Below are 24,377 nucleotides of genomic sequence, written 5' to 3'. Positions count from 1 at the left end.
CATGCTTGTCTTGAACATGAGGTTCTTTGGAACATAAAATTCAATACTGGATCAGACCCAAGGTCCATCTAATCCTATCTCTGACAGTAGCTAGTACCAGATGTTTCAGAGGTAGGTAAAACAACCTTGCAGAGATTGGGGTGGTGAAATCTGTCCCCCTTGCAGCTCTCATCCTGATCTCTAGGAGTGAGAGAGGATAAGCTTAAACATTGAAAGGTTGAGGTTTAATATACTTTATAAAATTTGTTAGCATTAATTATAACTGGATATCCATATAAATATTCAATCATTTTTTAATCTGGAGAAGTTTTTGGATTGAGCTTCCTGTGGAAATGAGTTCAACAGTGAAATGTGAAAGTGTTTCCTTCAGTGGTTTTGCATTTCCCACCTTTTAATTTGATTGAAATTGTCTCTCATACTTGTGATATGAGATAGGGAAGATAGAAGTTCTCTGCATTCTCTATTCAGTATTTTACATGTTCATTGTGTCTCTTTTCTAAGGTAAAAAAATCCCATTCTTCTCAATCTCTCTGTGTATGCGAGGTTTTTTCAGATCCTTGTTCACATTTGTCACTCCTCTCTGAACCCACTGTAATTCTGCAGTATCTTTTTAGAGAAGGAATGATTGATGGAACACGCACTGTTCCTGAATGACGCTGCAGCACTGATTTAAATATAGGCATTAGAATATGGTGCATAATATTCTGCCATCTAATTCCTTATGTAACCTAACATCTTGTTTGCTGTTTTGACCAGAGTTGCTCTTTGAGCAGAGGTCTCCATTGAGCTGTCAACAGTGATGCCCAAGTCCCTTTCCTTAGTTGACAGAATTAATTTAGAACTTTAAGGTGTACAAGCAGTTTGTTTTCCCTTCAACATGCATTATCTTGCATTTGCGTACATTAAAGTGAATGTCATAATATTGCCCATTCACCTCATTTATTTATATACTTGATAATTGACCTGTTAGCCTAGAATAAGTATAGGGTGTCTTGTTTAACATAAAACAGATAGGGTCACTACACAGAGATAACACAATTAAAATTGTTTTGTTTTGTTTTCATTACAAATATGCAGTTCAATTTTTATTGGTAAACATTTTCTAATTGTAAAGTGGAAAGAGGAAATATTAGTTTAAAGCATGAGTCAGTAACCTCTTATGGATTGAACTTTTTCCCAATATTGTTTGCAATGAATACATTTTTGTAAAATATGGCATACATTTCCAAAAATGTTTCAGTGAATCTCAGAAGAAGAAAAATATTGCATCACCTGGACCTCATTTAGCAAGTAGAAATTTTCAGGACTCCAATATGGGGGTAGTGGAAGAAGAAAGCGAACCCCTCCAAGAACTCATAGATGGCAATTTCCCTGTAAGTATAAAAATAAAACACCACAATTACATTTTAAGAATTTCTAGGCGTGCTTTATGTTTCTCAGAACTTACCAAGTTCTAGTTTTTCTATAGCAGAGCAAGTATTCATTCAAAAAACATCCATGACATACTTACTAGGTAGTTGGGTGCACAATGACCCAAATAAAACAACTTTAGTTATCTAGAATTTAAATATCAATCTTACATCTAAGGTTCAAAGTACTGAATCTGCTTACCTTTAAGCAGCAGAACTGATTAGTCTTCTCTTGTTTGACTGGGTTTCTTTAAAAGTAAATATCTTCTCTAAATGATAAAGTTTGACATTAGGTTGAAAATAGGAACCAGAATTAAAATGTTGATTCTGACCCCAGACAGCTTTCTCTTATAGTAATTATAGCAGGAGCCGCCACTATAATTAAGGTTGCATAGGTTTCCACTCTGACTCCAAGGTTTCAGTCATTCCTAAGTGTCTGAATCTATAACCTTTCAGGCTGAAATTTTCCAGTCTTGATGTCTCTCCAAAGGTCAACCTTTTAGTTGTTTTTTAAAACTTAAGCAAAAATGATTCAGGTATCCAAATATGAAGAAAGTATGCTTGTTTGTGTGTGTGGCAGGGGGAATCCTATTCCAGGCAGCATAGGTCTGTGGGAGAGAGCTCTTTCCTGCACACTTGTGAGGTTCCATATGTTAGAGCAGGTGGTCCTTACACCTTATGAAGTTCATTGCCATAGGCAAAGATTCTTACAGAAAGCCTGTGTCAGCCCCGTTGCTTTTCACCTTTTCGCTCTGCAGCTAATGCGTATGCACACAAGTTCAGTGATATAAAACCTCTGTAAATGTACTGTTCATGTGCAACATGGAATTTCCAAGGGTCATAACTTGGTCAAAGTAAAACAAAATTTCTGACACACCTAGTGCCAACTTTCAATGTTGTTCTTCAATCATTTTACCTGTAAAGTGATTCAGTAAATAAAAGTTGTAGGAAATTGTCTTAGTATTTGGAAAAATATATTCTGGTGGTATCAAGAAAACTGGTTCCAGACTGACTTACGTTATTGCTAGTGTTTGCAAGCCAGCCATGCTTTGAGGTCCTGAGTGTGAAACAACATAAGTTTTCTTCTCCCTCCCCATCTTTTCAAAATGAAACAAAGAAACCCAGTCATTTCTTACAAAAATACTATGCTGAGTAGTAAGGTTACATGGGGAGAGCCTGAAGCTCAAAAATTACAATTAAGTTTGTATGTACAATCTTATCTCTTCCCTTTGAGCATATAGGCTACAGTAATCCTGAATGACATAGGAGGAGAAAAAAATTCTGGGGTTTCTGTTGGTAGTTTTCAGTGCTTTCCTTAGTGAGGACAAATGGCAACCCTTGAGGAAGCACTTTTAGTCACTCTTCAAGAAATCTCAACATTGACAGTCTAGTCAATTATCAATCTGTTTTAGATTTTTCCTTTCTGGGCATGAGAAGACAATGACCCAGACAGATCTTTCTCAAGTAGTGGTTAGTCATTTAGACCTGGATATTGTATAGACACTACTCTTGACATGTAGACATAGATCTGGGTGTGTCTGTGGGCAGCATGTGATGTTAGATGGCCAAGGAGATAAACCATTTCTCAAGGGTGAGTTTGTAGGGGAGACAGATGGTGTCTACACAGAGAAATTCCAATGGTCTCTCTGATGTTGTCTCTGGAGGGAGAGTGGGCTGCTATGATCCTTCTCATTGGATATATGTTACAGTAGTAATTATGATAAACTTCTTCAGCATTATGAGTCTTTTCTTTGTATTGAAACTTAGTGTCCTGAATATGAATCTGATCTTACTTGTAAATTTGAAATTTGTTTCTTTTCTAGTAATTATAAAAACATATTTTTGACCACTTTAAAACTGTTTTATAGCAATTGGTCATTGAAAATGCCAGAGAAAAAATCTTGAGCAACAAATCTCTTCAGGAGAAGCTTGCAGAAAACATAAACAAATTTTTGGGCAGGTAATAAATTTATGTCTGAGAGACCCTGATCCTTGTGTACATGTTTTACTTCTGAATTCTGTACTAACTATTTTTAATTATGTTCCAGTGAGGGCAATGTTGCTCAGACTCCCAAACAGACAGACAATGGTCCCACAGAACAGGAGTCCTCAATTGACGAAATCTTTGGACTTCAGGTAGACTCACAATATCTCCTATTTGGACTGGTAAAGCCACAGATGCTATGTGTAAATGCAGACTGACACACATACTTGGTGGGATTCTACTAAAACCTGGCATAAATACATTGCTTTAAAGTCAGTGCTTTTTTCACATTTATTTTATGAAAGCTACAAAGTTGTCACTTAAGTAACTGTCATGGTGATGAAGCTAAATGCACCTCTGTTCCATTTCTCGTTTATCTGAGTGCACCGTCCTCAGGTGAAAACAATGAGAAGCCTGGGATGCAGCAACAGGGAGGGACAGAGTGAGACTCACTCACTGGTTCGCAGTGCAGGCCAGTGAGGCCCTAGCCCCACCTCCTTAACCTTTCTCCATGGAGGTACACACACCCAGCCTCCCTTCTCCTCTCCCATGGTGATCTGCTCTCTGCTGCTGAGGAAGGAGAGTGTTCCCCACAGATTTCACTTTGCCCCCATTTTTCTGTAGGAAACCAAGAAATCTGTTGGCGGAGACTAGCACTGTGAGGGGTGCAGGAGTCAGGGCAGAGTCTTGAGGATGTGAGGGGAGGATGTGAAGAGGGGGTGGAGGTGGCTGCCGGCTTCTCCCCAGGGGTGGAATGGGGGTGGAGGGCTGCACAACCTGCCCACAAGCTTCTCCCCGGAGGCTGGAATGAGGAGAGCTGCACAGGCTAGCCCCACTGGCGCTTCCGGGTCCCAGTACAAGGAGTAGAGACGATGGGGCCGGAGTTGCAGGCAGGCCCTGGCAGCGCTTCCCAGGGGACACCCATGCAGGTTGGCTGAGGGGCAGATGCACCTGGCCAGCCCAGCAATGCTGGGTGGTACAGATTTGAGTCCTCCATAGCAGGTGAGGACTGCATTGCTTGGCCCTGGCAGTGCTTCCTGTGGGGACTATGGCAATGGGGCTGGCAGGGCTCCCTACCAGGTCCAACACTGCAGCTGAGGGCTGGTCAGGGAGCCAGTTATCTGGGCTGGTGGCCACTCTCTTCTGTGGCTGCCCCCCTGATCAGCCTCCTCCCTTTCCATATTATGGAAAAAAATCAAATTGTAAGCACATCCAGCTTTCTTGCTACAACCAAACCCTGATCTTGCTTTAAATTAGGATAAGAGGAAGCTGCATTCCAAATTTGGTGGTCTTAGCTCTTGCCATTTAGGAGGATTCAGGGGGTAGCCGAGTTAGTCTGTAACAGGAAAAGCTTAAAAAACAACGAATAGTCTAGCAACACCTTAAAGACTAACAAAACATGTAGATGGTATCATGAGCTTTCGTGGGCACAACATACTTCTTCAGATGAATGGAGTAGTTCTTGAACAAATGGACTTGCAGACAAATGGATGGACTCACAGACAGATGCACAGATCTGTAAAATATAAAGAGTCTAATTAGTATGTAAATGACTATGTAAATCAGTTCTTTGTGACTTGACCATTTTTTCAGAGTGAAATCCACATGTCAGAAGAAGCAATACAGGACATCCTGGAACAGACAGAGTCAGACCCAGCTTTTCAGGCACTCTTTGACCTCTTTGAACCTGGTAGGTTAGAGTTTACACATCTGAGCACTGTTGTAAAGGATGGGCTACACCAGGATGGCCAGTCCGCAGCTCACAAACTGCATGCAGCTCTTCACCACAGAAAGTGTGGCTCACGAATTGTATCCCATGGCTTGTGAAGCCGCCCCTGTGCTCACTGGGTGGAGGGGAGCCATCCGGCACAGCAAAGCAAATGGTACCAACGGGAGCCTGATGTGGCCAAAAAGCCACATCGTTTAAAGGGGCAGTGTCTTTTTTTTTCCTCAACCAAATGTGGCGGCTACAGTTTTTGCTCAACAGCTTTTTTCCCAATGCTGGGTGGTGTGGATTTAGGTCCTCCACAGGGGGGCTCCTTGCGCTATGTCCACCACTATTTTGGCTCTTTGCCTGTAACAGGTTGGCCACCCCTGGGCTACACTGATCATTCCAAACTTGGCTTGTAACGCAAAATTGATTCAGCAGAGTACCTTTACAGACTGGGAAAAGTGGGATTTTTACTGTTACCCCTTAAATCTAATTAGTCATCATTTTAATATTTCTGGATTTTCTATGGATCACTTTCAAAATATTTCAAGTAAATACTGTTTTTCTGCAGTGTGTCAGTGGTAACATATTTATCATCATTCTAGCTTTCTATTGACAGGAAGATACAGATCATGTTTCTCTTGCTATATTGTTTTTTGTTCAACTGTAGCTTTTTCTTATGCCTGATCAATATGGTTCCAGGAATGCACTTAGTAAAAATGGAAATGTTTTAAGTTGTTATAGGACTGGAAGGAACCTCAAGAGGTCAAATCCAGTCCCCTGCACTCATGGCAGGACCAAGCACCATCTAGAACAGGGATGTGCAAAAGGGCCTCTGCAGGATGCATTCGGCCTGCCAAACAGATTGATCCAGCTCACGGGGGCCCTGCTTCTCCCCCGGCCAATCAGGGCCTAGGGACCTGGAAGCACTCAGCACTTAGAGTCAACCCCAGTGGTTGACTCTAAACTCCACGTACCCATGGGCAGGGAGCGAGAGGAGACTTAGCGCACTCTCCTTACCCCCAGTCTTCTCCCGTCCTGTTCTCATCCTGTCTGACTGGCCTGAGGATAGGAGGAGCACATGAAGTCTCCTCCCACCCTGTAAGGGGTGTGATGCTTTTGAGTGCCACGCACTCCTTGCAGGACAGGGGCAGGGCAAGAGGAGACTTCATGTGTTTCCCTCCCCCCCCCCCCCCCAAATCCCTAATTGGCTTGGGGGCAGGGAGGAGCATGCAAAATCTCCTACTGCCAGGGGCACAGGCACCTAGAGGAAACCGCCAATTGTTCAGAACAGCTGGTGGCTCTCTCTGGAGGAGTGGCAGGGGCAAAGACTTTGCGTACTTCCCCACTCCCAGACCAATCAGGGTCTGTGGGCAGGGAAGCAAGGAAGTGTCTTGGCCCCGCCCCTTCCACCTGAGGAGGCAGCCTGGGGCCACTTCAGAAATTTCTGAAGTTCCCAGTCAAAAATTATTGCCCACCCCGATCTAAAACATCCTTGACAGGTCCTTGTTTAGCCACGTCTTAAAAATCTCCACTGATAAAAGAGATTCTAGTACCTCTCTATGCAATTTATTCCAATGTGTAACCACCCAGACAGTTAGGAGGTATTTCCTAATGTCCAGCCTAAACTTTTCTTGCTGCAATTTAAACCCATTGCTTCTTGTCCTATCCTCAGAGGTTATTGATGAATCTGTAGTGAGAATCTGTGAATAGTTCTTTGTGCCCTCATATGCTGAACATGTGCAAATATTTACTTAAACTGTTCATTTAACCTTGAGATAGAAATGTCTATTTAAATGTTCTTATTTGCTTTAATTTGAAATAGGTAAAAACAAGACTAATAAAAATGCACCTCATGCCATTTCCAATCAGAATGGAGTGGAGGGGACAATCTTGGTGGATGAAGATAATCTGGAAATAATTGAAAATTCTGTAGAAACACAAGAAGCTAGTAAGTGTATTCATAACTATACAATCTGTTCCAGGATCAGTTTTCTTCCATTACAAATACACTTGCACAGTTGACTGAGTCTACAATTCGTGGCTTTATATTTTAATAAATGATCCCTTGATCCTGCAATTTACAGTGTATAGTGAGACTTCTGCATCTTTGCAGAGCCTTGTTGAAACTGCAGAAGCGACCAGGAGTCCTGTGGCACCTTATAGACAAACAGATGTATTGGATGCATCTGACGAAGTGGGTCTTTGCCCACGAAAGCTTATGCTCCAATACATCTGTTCATCTGTAAGGTGCCACAGAACTCCTGGTCGCTTTTGCAGCTCCAGACTTACACAGCTACCCCTCTGATACTTGTTGAAACTGGGGATTTATATGGGCGTACCAGTCACCTATGCATTGTTAATTGAAATGTGTGCTTGCAAAATTCTCTTCTCATATAAAACACCTTAGTTCCATAGTAGAAACTGTTATAATACCTAGTTTGGGAAGTCTTTTCCCCAGTTCTGTAATGTACTCGTTAAATACAGGGTTTATTAAGGTTTCATCTAGTTATCCCCTGAAATACCACTTGGCCGCCTCCTCTAGGGGAGCTGCCTCAGGTAGAAGGGGCGGGGCCAGAGCAACTTGTCCAAAGCACTGCCCGGACTGCAGTGACTCTTCCTCCTTCTCCCCACCACTTACCTGAGCCCTCAGAACAGCCTGGAACACACCACATATCGCCCCACCTACCCAGCCTGCCCTAAGAGTGAGGTGGGCAAATTCCAGCCTGCGAGACCCCCACATCCATGTTTACCTGCACCTCCACAGGGATTGGAGGATCAGTTTTCATTGGACACAAATCGCCATTCGCGGCCAATGCGAGCGGCAGAAAGTGCGGTCCCTGTCCATGACGCTTCCCACTGCTCGCATTGGCCGCGACCAGCGATTCGCGGCCAACCAGAGCTGCAATCCTCTGATACCTGTGGAGCTGCAGGTAAACATAGTGGCGATGGCCTGCCAGGGACTAACCTTGCAGGCTGCCTTTTTTTATTGTCTGCCCCTGCCTAAGAGCCACCCAGAATGCACTGTGCTTTAGAAGCAAGTTAAATGGTCAGGGACACAGGCCATTCATTTTGAATTGCCAGGTCCTGGGGCAGTCATTCTTTCCTTTCCCACTCCACTCCCACCCTGCCTCCACCAGCAGGCCTGGTCACTCTTATAACTCCAGCTGCAGATCTGTAGTATTGGCATCTAAATCAGGGTGATTGGGGCATTAGCATCACAAATAATAGAGATGGAAGGAAATCATTGTACAGGTTGAACCTCTCTAGTCTGGTACTCTCTGGGCCAGCAACATCCATGGCCCAGCATGATTTTAGTTAGCCGGATGTCCACTTATCATAGGTGTGGCCGAGTTTCCTGCAGCCCCATAAAGTTTGTTTTTAGTCACCAGTCCTGGCCGTCAGTGGTATGTGTTGTTATTTAGCTCTGATTTGCCCCAAAATGTCTTCTAAAATTCCAGTAAACTGTGGAAGTGTTAGTAATACTGCTAGACAATATTGACTATTGGTTTGGCACCAGTCAAGTCCTGAGGGTGCCAAACTAGAGAAGTTCAATCTATAACTTAGAAGTTATTCAGTCTTCTTTTAAAACAAAACAATTAACTTAGTTTAAAAGCAACTTTGTAGCTCACAAGTTAAGGTTTCTTCTTGATACAGTAGTTAATACTAATTAAAAGAATTTTATTAAAAATGTATAGTGTAATTTCTTCCGTGTGTGGGTTTAAAGTGATGTTGAATGGCCTAACTGCTGTCATATTCATAACATTAACCTGCTGCTGAATATATCATAGGCATCTTCCATTCAGTGAAGTACCACCAGGTAACATACAAGATGCTGTGAAGGACAAGCCAACAAAAGGGATTATGTTTACCTGGGGGTTGGGACTGACACACAAATACTTATAATCAAGGAATGAAATAACATGTTTATACAAATTAAACATTTGACATCCTGACCTCTGCGCTCCAGCTTTTGTGTTTCATATAACTTCTAATCATTTTTAAAACTAGGACAGAGGGGAAAGTACATTGCATGGGAGCTGAAGAAAGGCAGGGAAGAAATATTCAGAAAGTTGGGTCAGTTTAAAAATAAATATTGAAAACTAGAAGTCGTTGTTTTTGTTGCCCAAGAATTATGCTGGAAACACTTCTTTCAATATGTCACTTGTGAAACCATTTCTTATTGCAGCAACTAATGGACAATTAACACCCTGTAAGGGAATAATTTGCTGTAGAAATTTACAAAAATTTACAGAAATATTGAAACAACCCAACTGCTCTTTTGCAGGTGATCATTCCAGAGAGGCACAGTCCTGTAAAGATTATCATTCAGAAGTAGCATCGTGTGCCTTGAACAGCAGTGGTGATGATCTCACTAAGAAAAGTATAACTTGTGAACAATCGCATGGAAGCGGTAAACAGAAGAAACAGACTGATAACTTTAAAACGGTAACTGATGAACAAATTGGTGAGCTTGAAATTGCCTTTGAATCTGTGCCAGATTTGACTGACTCTAACCAAAGACTGAAATCTGGTGCTGAACAAAACGAACACTGTATGGAATCTTTCAATAATAAAGAATCAGCTGAATCAGTATCCAAAAGTCAAACAGTGATGGACACTGAATCAAATGCACTAAATCATAATGGTCTAAATACACCCAGTTTGGCATATGATCGTTCTGATATTCAACAGAGTTCCTTGGCTTCACTTGATGAAGACACCGTAATTATTGAAAATAGAGCATACCCTGGAACAAGTAAGCATCATTTATCACCAAATACTTCGTTATCTGAAAAAGCAAATACAAGTCCTTCTCATCTGAGCCCTGGTCACAGTGTGATGCTAAAAAAAAGTAATTCATCTAAATGTAGTCAGTCAGGAGAGTCAGTTGAAAATGAACAGGCTGTAACAGAAGAGACACCTACGTTGCCTGTTGCTTTAGAACAAAATTCTAATCACAGTTCTAACTGTCAAGATCTGGATAAAATGACGTTGGATTGTGTCGAAAGATCTGTAAATGTATCAGATCTGACAGCAACACAGTTGCAGCTTGAAGTTGTAGATATTTCCAATAAACCTCGGTCAGGGGATCAGCTTGTACTTGAAAAGCCTTCTACAAAAGATTTAAGTCTCCATTCAGGGTCATCAGACTCTGAGAGAACACAAATGGAAATGCAAGAACCCTCATCTTCTACAGAAACGGATGCTGAGACTATATTTTTCTCTTCAGGTGATGATGGATGTACGGAAATTTCTGTAGTATCCACTGAAAGAAATCCTACTATATCTGAAGCATGCCATTCCCCTCCACTAGAAACTGCATGCATGTCAGAAGAGTCTAGCACTGAGTTCAAAAGTATTGGTTGTGTTTCTTCTAGTAGTCAGCCTGCGGATGTAGATCCTTCTAGTATAGTATCCCTCAAAATCATCATCAGTGATGACCCATTTGTATCATCTGACACTGAGTTAAACAATGCAGTTTCCAGCATCACTGGAGAAAATTTGCCAACTATAATACTGTCTTCTCCAGCTAAAACTACGGGGCTATCCAAAAGTGTAACTTCAGAAGAGACTGAAAGAGTTGGGGACTCAGCATCTTCAGAACAAAATCTTCTTGTGCTCAGACCTAAAGACCCTGCCGTGAGCTCAGTGACTATGCAGAATGAAGAATGCACTGTTTTTTCAGTTGCTGGTGCAACTAATCTTTCCAAGGACGGGGGGTTTATTCAATTGATGCCAGCAACTAGCACAGCTTTTGGCAATTCAAATAACCTTTATATAACCACCTGCATGACTGATCCAACCACATTGAGCACTACTGTAACTCCATCTAATGTAGTTGTGTTGCCTGGCAATTCTGTGTCACTTGCTGCCCAAGCTCCAACAGCACAACAGTTACAGACTCCTCCTAGATCAAACATGTTTACGATGAATCAGACTGTATCTCCAAACTTTTCACAAGGTAACGTGGTTAAAAGAATTAATTGAATATTTACATAATATTTACTTTTTCATTTATCCTTAGAAATGTTTTAAAAGCCAAGTGACACCTACGAATCAGTTTATCTACCACTTCAGTTTAAATAGGAATTTAAATAACTTGATATATATTGTGTATTTATTATTTTATTCCTGCTATAGTGTATGCTACTTTGAAAAATTGGACTGACCTTTCAGGGCAAATATCACATAATTATAGATATGTTAATGCTGGAAGGGATCTTTTGGTTTTTTCAGCCAGAAGGCTTTGTTAACTTTTCTGTAAAACATCCAGAGATAAAACAATGACACTGTATTTCATTTGGCACAATTTTCAAATGTCAGATTATCTACCTTTCACAACACTTCTCTAAATAGCCCAGATTATTTTTATACTCCCTCTCCAGTAGAAAGGAAAGGAGTAAAAGAACTGTTTGTTCTGCATGCTAAGTATAAAACAAATCGTGGGCTGAAATAGAAAGGACATGTTTAATTCAAATATGAAGTTTGGGGTAATATGCTTCTAATTGATTTTTATCCAACAGCAAATCAGAAGATACATCATTTACCATTAACTTATTGTAATTTTTTATTGTCCTTTATAAGACTCCTGTAATTTTAACTTGCATGATCTTTGTCTGAATGATTAGCTAGTCATATAATAGTAATATTTTTCCCTTCTCAAATGACTTCCATACTTCAATAATATTTTCTTTAGGTTTGGTCTATACTTAGTTGTTATGGTAGTTGTTTTGATAGTGGGTATGATACTTTTACCAAAATAGTTATACCAGTAAAAGCCCTATTGTGGCTGCAGTTATACCAAGAAAAGGTGATTTGTATTGTTAGTGGTACAGTATATTTTAGAAAATATTTTTAAAATGTCAAACCAATAACAATAATAAAGTCTAGATACAAAAATCTAATACTAACTTCCTACCATCAACTTAGATTTAGATAGTTATTTGCAAAAATATTAATGTAACTGATTATCTCCTCTTCACTGGTCTGCAGCTATTTGTGTGGTCAGAGGTCAGTGTAAAAATATCTCCAGTGTGCAGAGTTTCAGGGCGCAGTTCCTCTTTTTAACTCCTTTTTTTTTTAACTGTGTATAGTCTATGGTTTTGCCCTCTTCAAAATCTGCATGTTTTTCTGCAGTAAAATTTTGTATCATATGTGTAGATACTGCACTAAAAATGAACTTGACATAGTTCATTTTACAATTGTCTGCTAAAGTAAATTTCTTATGTGTGTCTCGCACATCACACAGACAGAAGCTTCATATCCTAGCATCAGTAGTGCATAGTAAATGTTTCTAGCTTGATTGTAAAATAGCTTCCTTCCCCTTCACCTGCCCACTCGGGGTTTACAAAACTATCCAGGAGCCATTTGTTCTTTTCTTACTAAAATATTTTAATTTTTATTCTATAAAAATATTAATTTTTAGGTTCTGCCATTATAATTGCATCTCCAGTGCAGCCAGTTCTATCAGGAATGGTGGGGATGATCCCCGTATCAGTACTGGGACAAAGCGGAAATACTTTCTCAGCACCTCCCCACCAGGTAAAGTGTTCCGACAAGTTTTACCTCCCTAAACCAGGACTCTCTGGTCTGGCAACATCCATGATACAGCAGGACCATGGATGTTTCTGCATTAGAGAGGCACAGGACAGTGGGGCTCTGGCAGCGTGGCTGGGGGCTCCGGTGACATGGGTAGTAGGGATGTCAATGTGTAGTCAACCTGGACTTATCGGTTAATCTTTTTGACTGCGTGCACTACCTCCTCCCCCCTCCCTCCCCTTGCTGATTCTGTATCAGGCTCCCCACAAGCACCAGCTCTGCCTGCCCTCCCTACCTTCTTGCTGCCTCCTACAGAGATTGGGAGGGGAGGAACAGGAACCAGTGCTGGGTGGGGGAGCCACTTTCAGAGCCATTTCCCTCCAGTAGCAGCTCCGCAAGCCTGGGCTTGCACAGACAGAGGCTGCTGCCAACCCGTGCTGCTGCATGCAGCTGCTCTGAGTAGGGAGCTGGTTTTTAAACAGGCTCCCCCTTGTGGACTGGCTCCCACTTGCCACCCCACACTGCTGCCTCTGATGGAGAGGCAGCAACATGGAGGGGCAAGGCTCCCTGGCAGTGGGGCTGGGAGCACACTGTTTGCCAGCCTCACCCCCACGGACAATTAAATAGTCATTTTACTGCTAAGATTTCATGCAGTTACACGGCTATTCAATTACATAATATTTAACATCCCTAATGGGTAGCTCTGTGGCAGGGTGCTGTTCGGTAGTGGCACAGGGAGCCTTGCAGTCGAGGGATGTTCAGTGGCGTGGCTGGGGTGTACCGCCAGGGCTAGCAGTATAGTTGGCTGTAGGTGGCGGGTTGTGAGGGGATGGAAGCAGAGCTGGTGGTGGGCTTGGGGGCCAGTGGCAGGGGGCCTCCCCTGATTGAACAAATTCCCTTGTTCCCCCACCCCCGTTAAGAGGTCCTACTTGTAATAAATCTTCATGCTCTCAAAATTAAACTGTTTCAAACAAATCCTAATACGATACTCTGGTTCTTTGAAGGTTTTACACATGCCTATAGCAAATCCTATGTGCAATAGAAGTGTTCCTAAAATACCTATCCCTCCCAAATCTCAGAAGACCCCAGGAGCAAGAAACAAGCTGAATACAGGTACACTGCTTAAACTTCTTAAAATGTATAAAACAATACAATTTTAAATTTCTAGAGGTATGTAATTTGACTGTGACGTTTTTTAAATGGTGTTCTGCTATGAAAAACAACTTTCAAAGTGGCATTGAGGGAGTCCCACATTTGTTGTCTTAGTGGCTGTCTATCAGATATGCTCAGTTTACAAATAAAATACTACCAACCTTACAAAATCTTTGTAGGTGCAAAGTCAAGTATGGGTGGTTTTTTCCAGCTTTTTATTGTAGCCATTCAGTTGTTGCTTATGTGGTGGGGAGAGAGGAGAGAGCCTTCATGGCGTCAAAATAATTCCTCTGAAGAGTGCATTGATTGCTGTTTGCTTTGACAGTTGTAATTTTAATTATTTTATAAATACAATTGGTTTTGCTATAAATATTTATCTAATCAAAACCACATTGAACTAGAAAAGGTAAGGTAGAATAGCCTACAGCTCTGAGTACACAGTACTCCTGAGGGAATTCTGTACACAGTATTTTTAAATTGTGCAAAATTCTGTAAATTGTATTTGTCAGTAAATAAATGTGGCTCCGGCATGGCAGTAGGAAGCACAGGCCACTGGCTATATTGAAATCATCCTGCAGCTTCCCCTCCCCCCTCCATCTCTCCTGCTACAAGGACTCGGCCTTGAGGTTGTACCTGACCCTGAGACAGTATAAGGGCTGGGACTACCACAGAAACACCCTGTGGGGGCCTGTCTGCTCTGTGCCAGCTGCACAATTTCTGGATAGGCAGGCTCAGCCCAGGAGGTTCACGGTGTGGAGTGACTTAGTATGGAGGGATCCAGGTGTGGGGTGAGAGGTTTCTGTGTGGGTCAGTCTAGGGCTGGCAGCTTAGTGGGAGAGCTGAATGTGCAGGAGCTTGTTTGGCGGGGAGGGGATGGGGGTTGCAGTGTAGGGGCAATGGGAGTCTGCAAGGGATCCAGGTGAAGGTGAATTGGGTCTCAGCAGGGGCGCGGGTCTGCATCTGGGTGTGAAGGACTTGTTGAGAGTCCAGGTGGGTAAGGGTTGTCAGGGTGAGGATTTGATGGGCCTGCTTAATGAGGGAGCCCCAGCTGCTGTATGCTGGACTCCTGCTCCGCCCTACCCATGCTTCCCCTATCCCTTTTTCTTCCCCATTTTTCACATACCCCCTCACTTAAGGGGCACCGGTACAATTTGTATAGTGGGGATGCTGAGCCAAACTGTAAATCCTGTAAACAATGGAAAGCATTTCAAGCCCACTGCTTCTTACCCACTACCTCATTACCCTTCTCATCTCATATCCTCTGCCCCTTCTTACCGAGCCCCACTGTGAACACTCACAGTCGCACAAAAAACAGGATGGACTCCCAGCAAAAAGAATAGGAGCACAACTAGCACAAGGACCCCAGCCACGTTCAGCTAGACTGATCTGTGCTTGCAGAAATGAAGGTGGGGTGACAGTGGCACTAACTACATGTGCCCCTCAGTGCCTGGCTTCTTGGGGGGGGGGTTCCCCCCCCCCAAAAAAAAACCCAAACCCTGCACCCTTGGTTAATCCCCTACCCATGTGGGAGGGGAATGGTGTTTCTCGTAGGTTTGCATACTGCAGCTTTCCCCTAGGAATAACACTGTCAGTTCTTATTACATAGCAATCGACATACTGTAAAAATGTAAAAAGGGTACCAGGGCAAGTCCTTTCCTCCATTTTATGTATAGTTACATATTTAAACATATGGGTACACTCTCTCTGTGCATCACAAAGCTTTGCTTTTTTTATATGGCAAATGCTAACAAGATGGTTGGAGTAGTTTAATTTTTTCCATGCCCCGTCCTGTACATTTATAAATCCAAGTTGCTTTAACTAAAATTATAGACTACGAGCTGCATGTTGGCACTTGATTACTCGACCTTTGCTATTTTTCTGTTTCAGATATTTTCATAATCCAGTAAGTATTAAAACTGCAAAACATACTGTGGAGCTCTTTTGATATCACCAAGTTGCTTTTTTACCTTTTTTTTCCTACATGTGAAGTAGTGTGAACAAGTGGGCTATTCCTATATGGTACCAGCTCGAAGAAAATTTGAGTATTTTCAGTTTATTAACTGTTCACGTCTCCATTTCAGGAAAGCTGGTACTTGGTGCAGCAAAGCCTGTGAACTATCCAAGTTCTAGAGTACAAAGGTTAGCACAAATACTTTTTCAGTCTTGCTTTGTTTCAACTTCTGCAGATTCCCTCTTAATTTCTTCTGAAACAGCAACTTCACAGACACTAGTGAATTAAATGTTTTTGGTTCTTTTCCTCCTCTCTCATACCTAGCAGCTCGTGACATTATTTTTATACTGGCGTGTAGGCCCCACATACTGAAAAAGGCATGCTAACATTAATGGGGTGGCATGCCAATCAGTGATAGCCATAGGCTAGTGTTACACTATTTCTAGTTCTATTTCTCTGCTAGTTTTTGCTATTTTGTGTTTGCTGGCTGCTATCCTGAATTTTCAAAGACATTTTTCAGGTAATAAAATGAGGGAATGAGGGGAAAGAATGTTAGGCTAGTCCTGGAGGAGAAGATGCTCATTTTGTATTTGTTAGGAGAACTGATGTCAATTCATAATTATAGTAGGTGTTAGAATCAGGAATGTTCCTCTGCTTTAGGGGGAAGAGAACCAGACTTCCATATTAGCAGTAACGTGGATAAAAATTAGGGCTGACAATTAATAGCATTTAACTGTGATTAATTTTAAAAAATTAATCAAATATCAACTAAACATTTATTAAATATTTGTGGATGGCTTACCAGGTAATGCTTATGGTAACTGGTTAACTGGTGTCCTGGGAACAGCCCCCCAACCAGGCCCACCGTATAGCAGGTGAGGAGTGGCTCCAGCTCAGCCGGGAGCCCCGCGGGGTAGGGGCAGCTCCGGCCAGGCAGGAAGAGCCCTTCACCAACGGGATCTTGTTTAACTAGTTAGACCAGTGGTCTCCAACCTTTTTACACCCAAGATCACTTTTTAAGTCAGAGAACAGGCGAAGATCTACCGCCCCGCCCCTTCCTTGAAGCCTCGCCCTCTCTATTCTCCTGCCCATCACTTGCTATCCCCAGCCCTTATACTCTGTTAAACAGTTTTTTTAAATTATGCAATATATAAAATTAAAATCACATGTTTATAGTTATGAAATAAATGGTCTGTTTTTAATTCATGCTATTTAAATGTCAAATGAAGCATTTACAATTATACATTTTGTTCTCTGCTATTTTGTAAATCTAAAATCAGTTATTGATAATTATATATTTTTTCTTCCAATAACAGTGTCTCAGTGTGACACCTGTGACTGAACAGTATCTGCCAGTGTCTTGAAGTCTGGGTTGTAGTCTGAGATTGCTAGTTGTATACAGTCCATCAGATGGGAATCTGTGATTCTGTGCTCAGCCTGGGAAGCTTACTCCAGCACAGCTGGAGCTAGACACTGCCTCCCTGGGCTGAGCGCAGGGCAGCTGGGCTGGAGGGAAGAGAAGTGGCTGCCCGGCCAGCTGGCAATAGTGCTCAGCCAGGATGCACCAAGCTCCACATGAGCAGGCGCAAAGGAGAAGTTGCCGATCAGCTGGAGCGCAAGGCAACCTCTTTCTGCTGAAAGCCAGAGTCAGCTTGCTGGGGTGATTCAGCCCTCCTGACCTCCCAGCTCCCACCATTCTTCGCAGCTACTCACCTGTGTTGTTGCTCGGTGAATAACTGCTCCTCAAATAAGGAAATCTAATGTAAATGTACTGCGCAGGCGCGCAGTTCAGAGAAGGCTCAAGAGCTACTCTTAGAGCCCCTGAGATCTACCAGTAGATCACGATCTACTGGTTGGTGACCACGGAGTTAGACTGTTAAACAGGATTTTACATCCCTAATTCTGATTGGCTTTCTCTATTGCAACTGTTGCGGGAGGGGGCTTGCAAAGAAATACGGGAAAGAGGAAAGGGAGTAAAAGAGGCAATTAGGAGGTTAATAGAGTAGAATCAGAAAACATGTATTGGAAGTGAAGAGCACTCAGACTAAAATTATTTCAGAAGTACTAAATGAACAGAAAAATTAGACTGAGTTAAAGCACATTGGAAAGATGGAGGAGAACCTAAAGGAAATGGAGTAAGTTAAATTTTCAGTTTCATAGCAAGTTTGATGTGAATAAAAGATTACAGTGAAATCCGAGGGAGAGAAACACAGAGACAAGACTTGAGACCTCATTGTTTGATGTATTCAGCCTTCTGCTAGTCTTAATCCACCTGAATCATATAAAGTCTGCTTGCTCCCTGCAAAGGGGGCAAAGTGTTGTGGCTCCTGAAAGGAAATTCCAGTACTTCATCTTGAATTGCACTGAAATGGCAAAAGAATAACAATGATCCAGCCAGTTTTTCTCCATTGGATTCATCAGTCAGTTAATGATTGCTCATGCCATTTTCCCCCTTATTCAGTTATTTCAGAGTTCCTATAGTAAAATATAGAAGACATGCTATTAGACACATCTCTTTGAGAGTGCATATGTGCTTTCGCCCAAATACAAAATTTTAATGTGTAATTTGAGCAAATGTTTAAGCTACATTTAAAACACTGAGAAATAGCTTTAAAAGGACAGAACAGATTGAAAAACTTGCATAATATAAATCAAAATTGTCGCTAAAATGTTTATTGCCTTTGTCAGGGCTGGAAATTCAGAGAGGAATGGCTGTGCAGAGCTGGGAAAGAAATTGGAAGAAAGTTCATTTACTGTTCCAGCAGAGTCCACAAGTTCAAATTCCAAACAGAATGAAAGCCACAGGAGAGTGCTTTGCTTTGATAGTGCTTTACCTACTCCAGGAGGCAGTACTCAAGGTCAGAATACTAAGAGCTTGTTACAAAAAGAAAGGAATGAACATCCTTTATTTGCAGTAGACTCTCCAAATGCTGCATCTGCCTCTATTAAAACACAGTCCAACAAAAGAGAGAAGGATAAAACTTTGCCTAGAATTCTATGTAAGGCTGAGATTGGCGGTAGCAGACATGCAGCCGTGAAAGAAGCACAGCCTGAGAGAAAGTCTGTGGCTGCAGGACTCGCATCAGATCCCTTTCACAAGACAACGGCGAATAAAGAGAATGAATTGAGAAGAGACATTGATGAGAAACAAAAGAACCAGGATGCTGCAAAACTGTCAAATGGCCAAAAGAACGTTGGCCTTTGGAATGAAAAAACTGTTGCTTCAGTGCAGGAACAGAACAAAAAACAAGGTTCACTGTCAAATGTGAATAGCAAAAATTCAGGATCAGTTTCCCTGTCTTCAAAGGAGCCAAAAAGAGATCAAACAAAACCTTCCACCAACAGCCTTTGTTTGGCAAGTCCATTAACTAAACAAGCTGTGGAGATGTTACATGGCATTCAGTGGCACAGCCCTACTAGCAAAGTGGTTGAAAATGGGGATTTACCAGTACCCCGTACACCATCAGGAGTTGGGGATACACATACGGAGGATATTGCAGATAGTGTAAGGACACCAACTTGTAAACGCTACATTGAAGACAATACAACCCCTAGAATAATGGTCCCTCCTGCTACTCCAGACTTGCCTGCTTGCAGCCCGGCTAGTGAAACAGGTAGTGAAAACAGTGTTAGTATGGCTGCCCATACATTGATGATTCTATCAAGGGCTGCTATTGCAAGGACTAGTACTATGACTCCCTTGAAGGACAACACACAACAATTTCGGTCAGTGAGAAGCACTGCAAAAAAAAGGAAGCTGGAGGACTTGAATGAATGTGAGAGAAACTCCCGTTCTGCTAGTAAAAAAGAACTTCAGAGCTCTACAACACCAGTGAAAAAGAAGAAAATAAAGGCAAGTACATACTTTTTTTAATCATAGTATGTATCTAGCATTGGATGGTAAAGCTGTGAGCCCAGCTCCTAATACCCGCTAAATTATTCCTTAGCGTCAGTAACATAGCTTTTTGAGCCCACTTTCCCTTATAACTAAGAAAATATTTCTCAGGTTTCAGACTCTACGTTTCATACACAGGAGCAGCTCCCAGTGACTGTTGGCAAATGTCTGTGTATGAACATCAAATTAGTCTCTTAGAAACTTACTTATTGTAGAAAAATAACTTACGGTGTATTAGGGGACTGCACCCCCTCTCTCTGGGGATAGGCTACACCAGCTCTTCCCCTAGCTGCCAAGGAGGACTGGGGCTGTGCCAGCCCCTGTCTCTCACTCCCCCAGCCTCCCGGGAGGGCTGAGCTGTGCCAGCCCCAGTCTCAGCTCCTGGCCACAGGGGAGGGCTGGGGCCATGCCCAGCTCTACCCTGGGAGTGGGTGGGGCTTGGCCCCCAGTGGACATTGAGTGATGTGATTATGTCACTGTTGTCCTGCAGGAAACTTGAGAGAGAGATTTAGCACTTGCTATTTCTTTGGCCACAACTAGGGATGTTAAAATGCGGTTAATTGACTAGTCAATAGGCACTTCTGCATTCCTCCTTTGAAATGTTATATTTCAAAGGAGGAATGCAGGACTCTGTGTACATCCTGGGGCCAGCAGGAAGGTCCCACTGACTCTGGGCTGCACCTGAGTGCCTGCTTTGAAATGCACAAGAGTCCCCAGCAGATGCTCTTGTGCATTTCAAAGCCATGGAGCCCAGGGTCAGCAGGGGACTCCCAGCCCCAGGTTTGGCCCCAGGTTCCACTGATCCAGCCTGTGGCAAGACTCTGGGCTCCTTTTCCCTGCCACAGTGGGGCAAGCCAGCACTAGGTCTCTAGCCCCACAGGGAGGTGCCAACACAGGAAGACTTGCAGCGGGGCTGGAGCACTAGCACCGGCTTGCCCCACTGCAGGCGCATGAAACCCAGAGTCTCCCTGCAGGCCAAATCAAGGGAAGCCCAGGACAGGATCTGGCCCACAGGCTCCCCCACCCTGCTCTAGGATCAAGCATTAAATCAGTCCATGTGAACTGTGATAGGACAAGTAGCTTTTGTAATTCATAATACGTAGTCCTATACTTTTCATCCAGAGGTCTCAAAGTGGATAACAAAGGTGCATAAGCATGATCCATATTTTACAGATGGGGAAATTTAAGGCCAAAACAAAGGGACTTGTCTACGGCCACAGAACAAAAAATGCAACCCAACTTACTCCCCCAGTTCATGAATCACTCTGGGCAGTCACTACGAAACTGCTCATTTAAAATACATGTATACAGTAACTTCATACAAAGATGTGGTGTTTCCTAAGTAAGCATCATCGGTTTACTTCTTCAGCATGTGGATAAGGAAGCATGCAGTGAAAGAAATTTGCAGACTTTTTCACCTCCATTATTTTGGGATTTAACATTACCCTCTCCTTCTCCCAACAGAAAAAGAAGCTACCACATTGTTTTCCAGCTGGAATGGATGTGGACAAGTTCTTGTTATCTTTGCATTATGATGAATAGTTGAACTATGTCTATTTAAAAACAAGGTGTTGCTTTGTAAAGAATGAGCTGCACTTTCAGTGCACTGAAGTTTCACTTTATAGCAAAATCATGCTGTTTCTGAAGCAGGTTGCTAGTTTGTATAAAGAAGTCTAAGTTGGAATATTTTATTTTTGAGAGCACTTACAGTAATGTAGAGCCATTTAATTTACAAAACTGTACAGGTAGACTTGTTTGGCTAATGTAAGTATTGTACAGATGTATTGAGAAGTTGTAATCCACCCATTGTTTTTACCATGTATTTCCTGCAACACCAGATGTTTATATTCTACAAAGTTCTTTACTTACCCATCTAAATTGCTTAGTCACTTTGTGAGTTTGAAGGCAGTGATTCTTTAATTCACCATTTCTAAGCCTTGCATCACTGCTGATTTTAAACAAGACAGTTGAGAGAAGAACTAGGAAATTAAGCATTTGGATCATCTTTTACAGGTATCAGAAGTTTCAAATCAAACTTGTGCTAATTTGTTTGTAGTAGAGTTCTTGCTTAGCCCCTTTACACCCACTTCATGTTCTATCAAAGGCTTTTTTTAACTTTTAAAAACCTACAGGGGTGATGAAAGATTTCCCCAAAGGAGAAATTAATAAAAACATTCCCCTCTCCCCCAAGTGTACTATCTTCAAGTAAAGTTGCTTAAGAATTTTACAAAATTTTAAACAAGTTACCAATTTAGCCAACTAAGTTCCTAACTGCAAACCTCATTACCTACAATAGTACCTTTTTTGAAGTATAAAAATTATTTAAAATAATGAACTTTGTTTTAAACATTTTACTTAATAGCCAGATTAGCTGTAGTTTCTCAACAGCAAAAAGGGATTTGGTTCACAGGGTGCTATTCTGTATCCAGGAATGTCATTTAGATATCAGCAGCACATGACTGCATTATGTTGTATGAAATATTATGCATAGAAATGAAAGTTTTGGTCATTGAACTCCAAATACCTTGGCTGATATACAAATACATGGCATTTATTAAGACTCAAATGAGCAATTGTTGCTGAAAACACTCAATAGGGGAGTGAATTAGTACCCAGGAAAAGGAACATGTGGTAGAGGCAGAGTAAAATAGTTTATTCATGATGTACTGAGTTTTTTTAGTGTCAGAAATCCTTAATAGTATTAAGCACTCAGTGAACAGGTTATTCTTTCTCTTGGGTTTTCCACTGTAATTTTACTGTGGTGGTGGTGGTGGAAGTTGAGTTGATGACACAGACTAAAATATTCTAATTGGAAAGATGATTCTTTCAACTCTATTTTGCACTGTCAAGGGGGAAGCTTCCTGTTTATTCCACTTAAAAGGCTTTTATAGTCTTACCTTTAATTCAAAATAAGGTAGATCATGCTGGTTTGCAGTGGGGTAACTAACAAAGGTGGTAGGGCAAAGCTGCAATGTGTGCATCCTAACTTTGGTACAAATTGGTCTAGGTATAAGTTAGTAAACTCTTGTGATCACTAGTCCTAAGGTATAAGGCCTAATTTGTTCTGCAAAATATTCTTCACCAAGAGTGGTGTTTCTTCTTGTTCTCAACTTGTTGATATTACTGAATATAACAGTTTTCTTATAAAATCTATATGGTGACATGGCAATGTTTCGAGTAGCATCCAAAGATTCCTAAGGAACTAAACATTATGCAGTAGATGTTTATATTAAACCCATTCACTAATTTAATACTGCATAACATTTAAGGCTTGAATAAATATTTTGGTTTTAATTTAAAAGGTTTGTCTATCCATTTTGTATGCCAAAGAACAATGTACAAGTCTTGTGGTGATACTCAACTTTCATTTTTGCTCTGCATCTTCAATGAACTATGTTAATACACAATTACCATGGTTGTAGCGCACATGAAGGGACAGCATTGAATTTTTTTAGTACTTGAAGTGAGTTTTCCATCTCTGAGAAATACTACACTTTTCAGAAATGACTTGATGTTAACCCATTAATGTTTCCATTTCATACAAAGCTTCAAATCTGGAAAAATTCTAAAATGAGGCAGGCATGACCCAAGGCTAAGTAAAAATCCTAACCCCATTCTCTTCTTCCTCTGAAGTCTTATAGGCTGTAAACAGTTTTTCTGGGGATATATGAGCTGGCTATAAAGAACAATATCAAATTTGCAATGTGATTTCTCAGATCCTTCACACACATACTGCAAGAGTTGGAAAGCCAATCATTTAAAAGCTGCTATAAAGGTAGTGTAGTCAAGACAATTAGATGTTGCTGGCTGAATGAGGGTTGAAGTTACTTCTGACTTTAAATTTTACGTGTTTGGATCAGTCATTTTGAAATATAAAATTGAAGTTTTTGTCAAGTACTTTGTGTAGGAGAACCAGTTACCTGCCTCACTTGGAGGAGTTATTGCCCGAGCAAGTTTCTTGACAAGACCAGCATACTACCAAAAGTGAACTAACAATTTTGGTACAACTTATAAATCAAAATACAGGCAGTCCCCGGGTTATGTACAAGATAGGGACTGTAGGTTTGTTCTTAAGTTGAATCTGTATGTATGTAAATCGGAACTGGTACATATTGTAGGGGAAACTCTAGCCAAACATTTCTCCAGAGCTCAGTCCTTTATTCTCAAGCTGAGGTGTCTGCTGAGAAAAGCTGCTCTGCATCTCCCTGGTCTGCTGGCGGGGGGAGGAGGGGGGGGTGCTAGCTTCGCATCTCCCTGGTCTGCTGGGGGGAAGCAGCTAGTGTGGGGTTGCCACACCCCGTTTGTAAGTAGGGATCCGATGTAAGTCGGATCTATGTAACCCGGGGACTGCCTGCACAGTAAATCTTTCCTTTTGGGCATTCATTAGTGGAAGTCAATGAATGCAGAGTGGTAGTGTAACATATACAGAAGGCCTTTTAAAAACAAGAAGGCTGCTGCTGTCCAAAGCACTGCAAACCTGTACAATACATATCTATTGGCTGTGACTTAAGCAATCTTTTGAAAAGAACTGTCCCATAGCAGGCCTATATTCTTTAGTGCTATTGCCACTTTGGTAGATTGTCTTAGTGCCTGCAGCTTTTCAGAGATGAAGACCACCACTGAAGTCAAGCAAATAAAGTGTTTATGTCTGTGTTAGGTAAACATTCAACTATTAGTGGACTGTGCTTGCCAACCTTCCCCTCCATCAAGGGGGGGTGGGGCAACCCTGGCTC

At 41.8% G+C, this 24,377-nt stretch overlaps 1 protein-coding gene and 1 long non-coding RNA gene across 4 annotated transcripts in view; one reads left to right on the top strand and one right to left on the bottom strand.

Moving 5' to 3' along the window:
* Nucleotides 1-13,654, bottom strand: LOC149525934 (uncharacterized). Of its 2 annotated transcripts, none has more exons than XR_016348563.1 (4): nt 12,942-13,654; nt 4,832-4,909; nt 1,273-1,371; nt 1-180 (listed from the first exon to the last, which is right to left on the bottom strand). It is a non-coding gene; the product is annotated as an uncharacterized LOC149525934 (long non-coding RNA). The 2 variants fall into 2 exon arrangements; XR_016348562.1 differs by lacking the exon at nt 12,942-13,654 and adding an exon at nt 6,957-7,087.
* Nucleotides 1-22,945, top strand: part of NPAT (nuclear protein, coactivator of histone transcription) — a 37,223-nt gene extending 14,278 nt beyond the window's left edge. For both annotated transcript variants that reach the window (XM_089775706.1, XM_089775705.1), the window contains exons 8-18: nt 1,241-1,373; nt 3,278-3,369; nt 3,458-3,545; nt 4,987-5,083; nt 6,930-7,055; nt 9,393-11,069; nt 12,534-12,649; nt 13,651-13,759; nt 15,880-15,937; nt 18,438-19,602; nt 21,109-22,945. In XM_089775706.1, the coding sequence (XP_089631832.1) occupies nt 1,241-1,373; nt 3,278-3,369; nt 3,458-3,545; nt 4,987-5,083; nt 6,930-7,055; nt 9,393-11,069; nt 12,534-12,649; nt 13,651-13,759; nt 15,880-15,937; nt 18,438-19,602; nt 21,109-21,186 (3,739 nt within the window). In that variant the 3' untranslated portion in view covers nt 21,187-22,945. The remainder of the gene's footprint in view (nt 1-1,240; nt 1,374-3,277; nt 3,370-3,457; nt 3,546-4,986; nt 5,084-6,929; nt 7,056-9,392; nt 11,070-12,533; nt 12,650-13,650; nt 13,760-15,879; nt 15,938-18,437; nt 19,603-21,108) is intronic.
* Nucleotides 22,946-24,377: the final 1,432 nt, after the last annotated feature.

This window comes from Pelodiscus sinensis, chromosome 1 (genome assembly GCF_052426305.1).
Source record: "Pelodiscus sinensis isolate ZL-2025 chromosome 1, ASM5242630v1, whole genome shotgun sequence".
NCBI classification, from domain to species: Eukaryota; Metazoa; Chordata; order Testudines; family Trionychidae; genus Pelodiscus; species Pelodiscus sinensis.
This window is presented reverse-complemented; position numbering and strand designations above follow the sequence as displayed.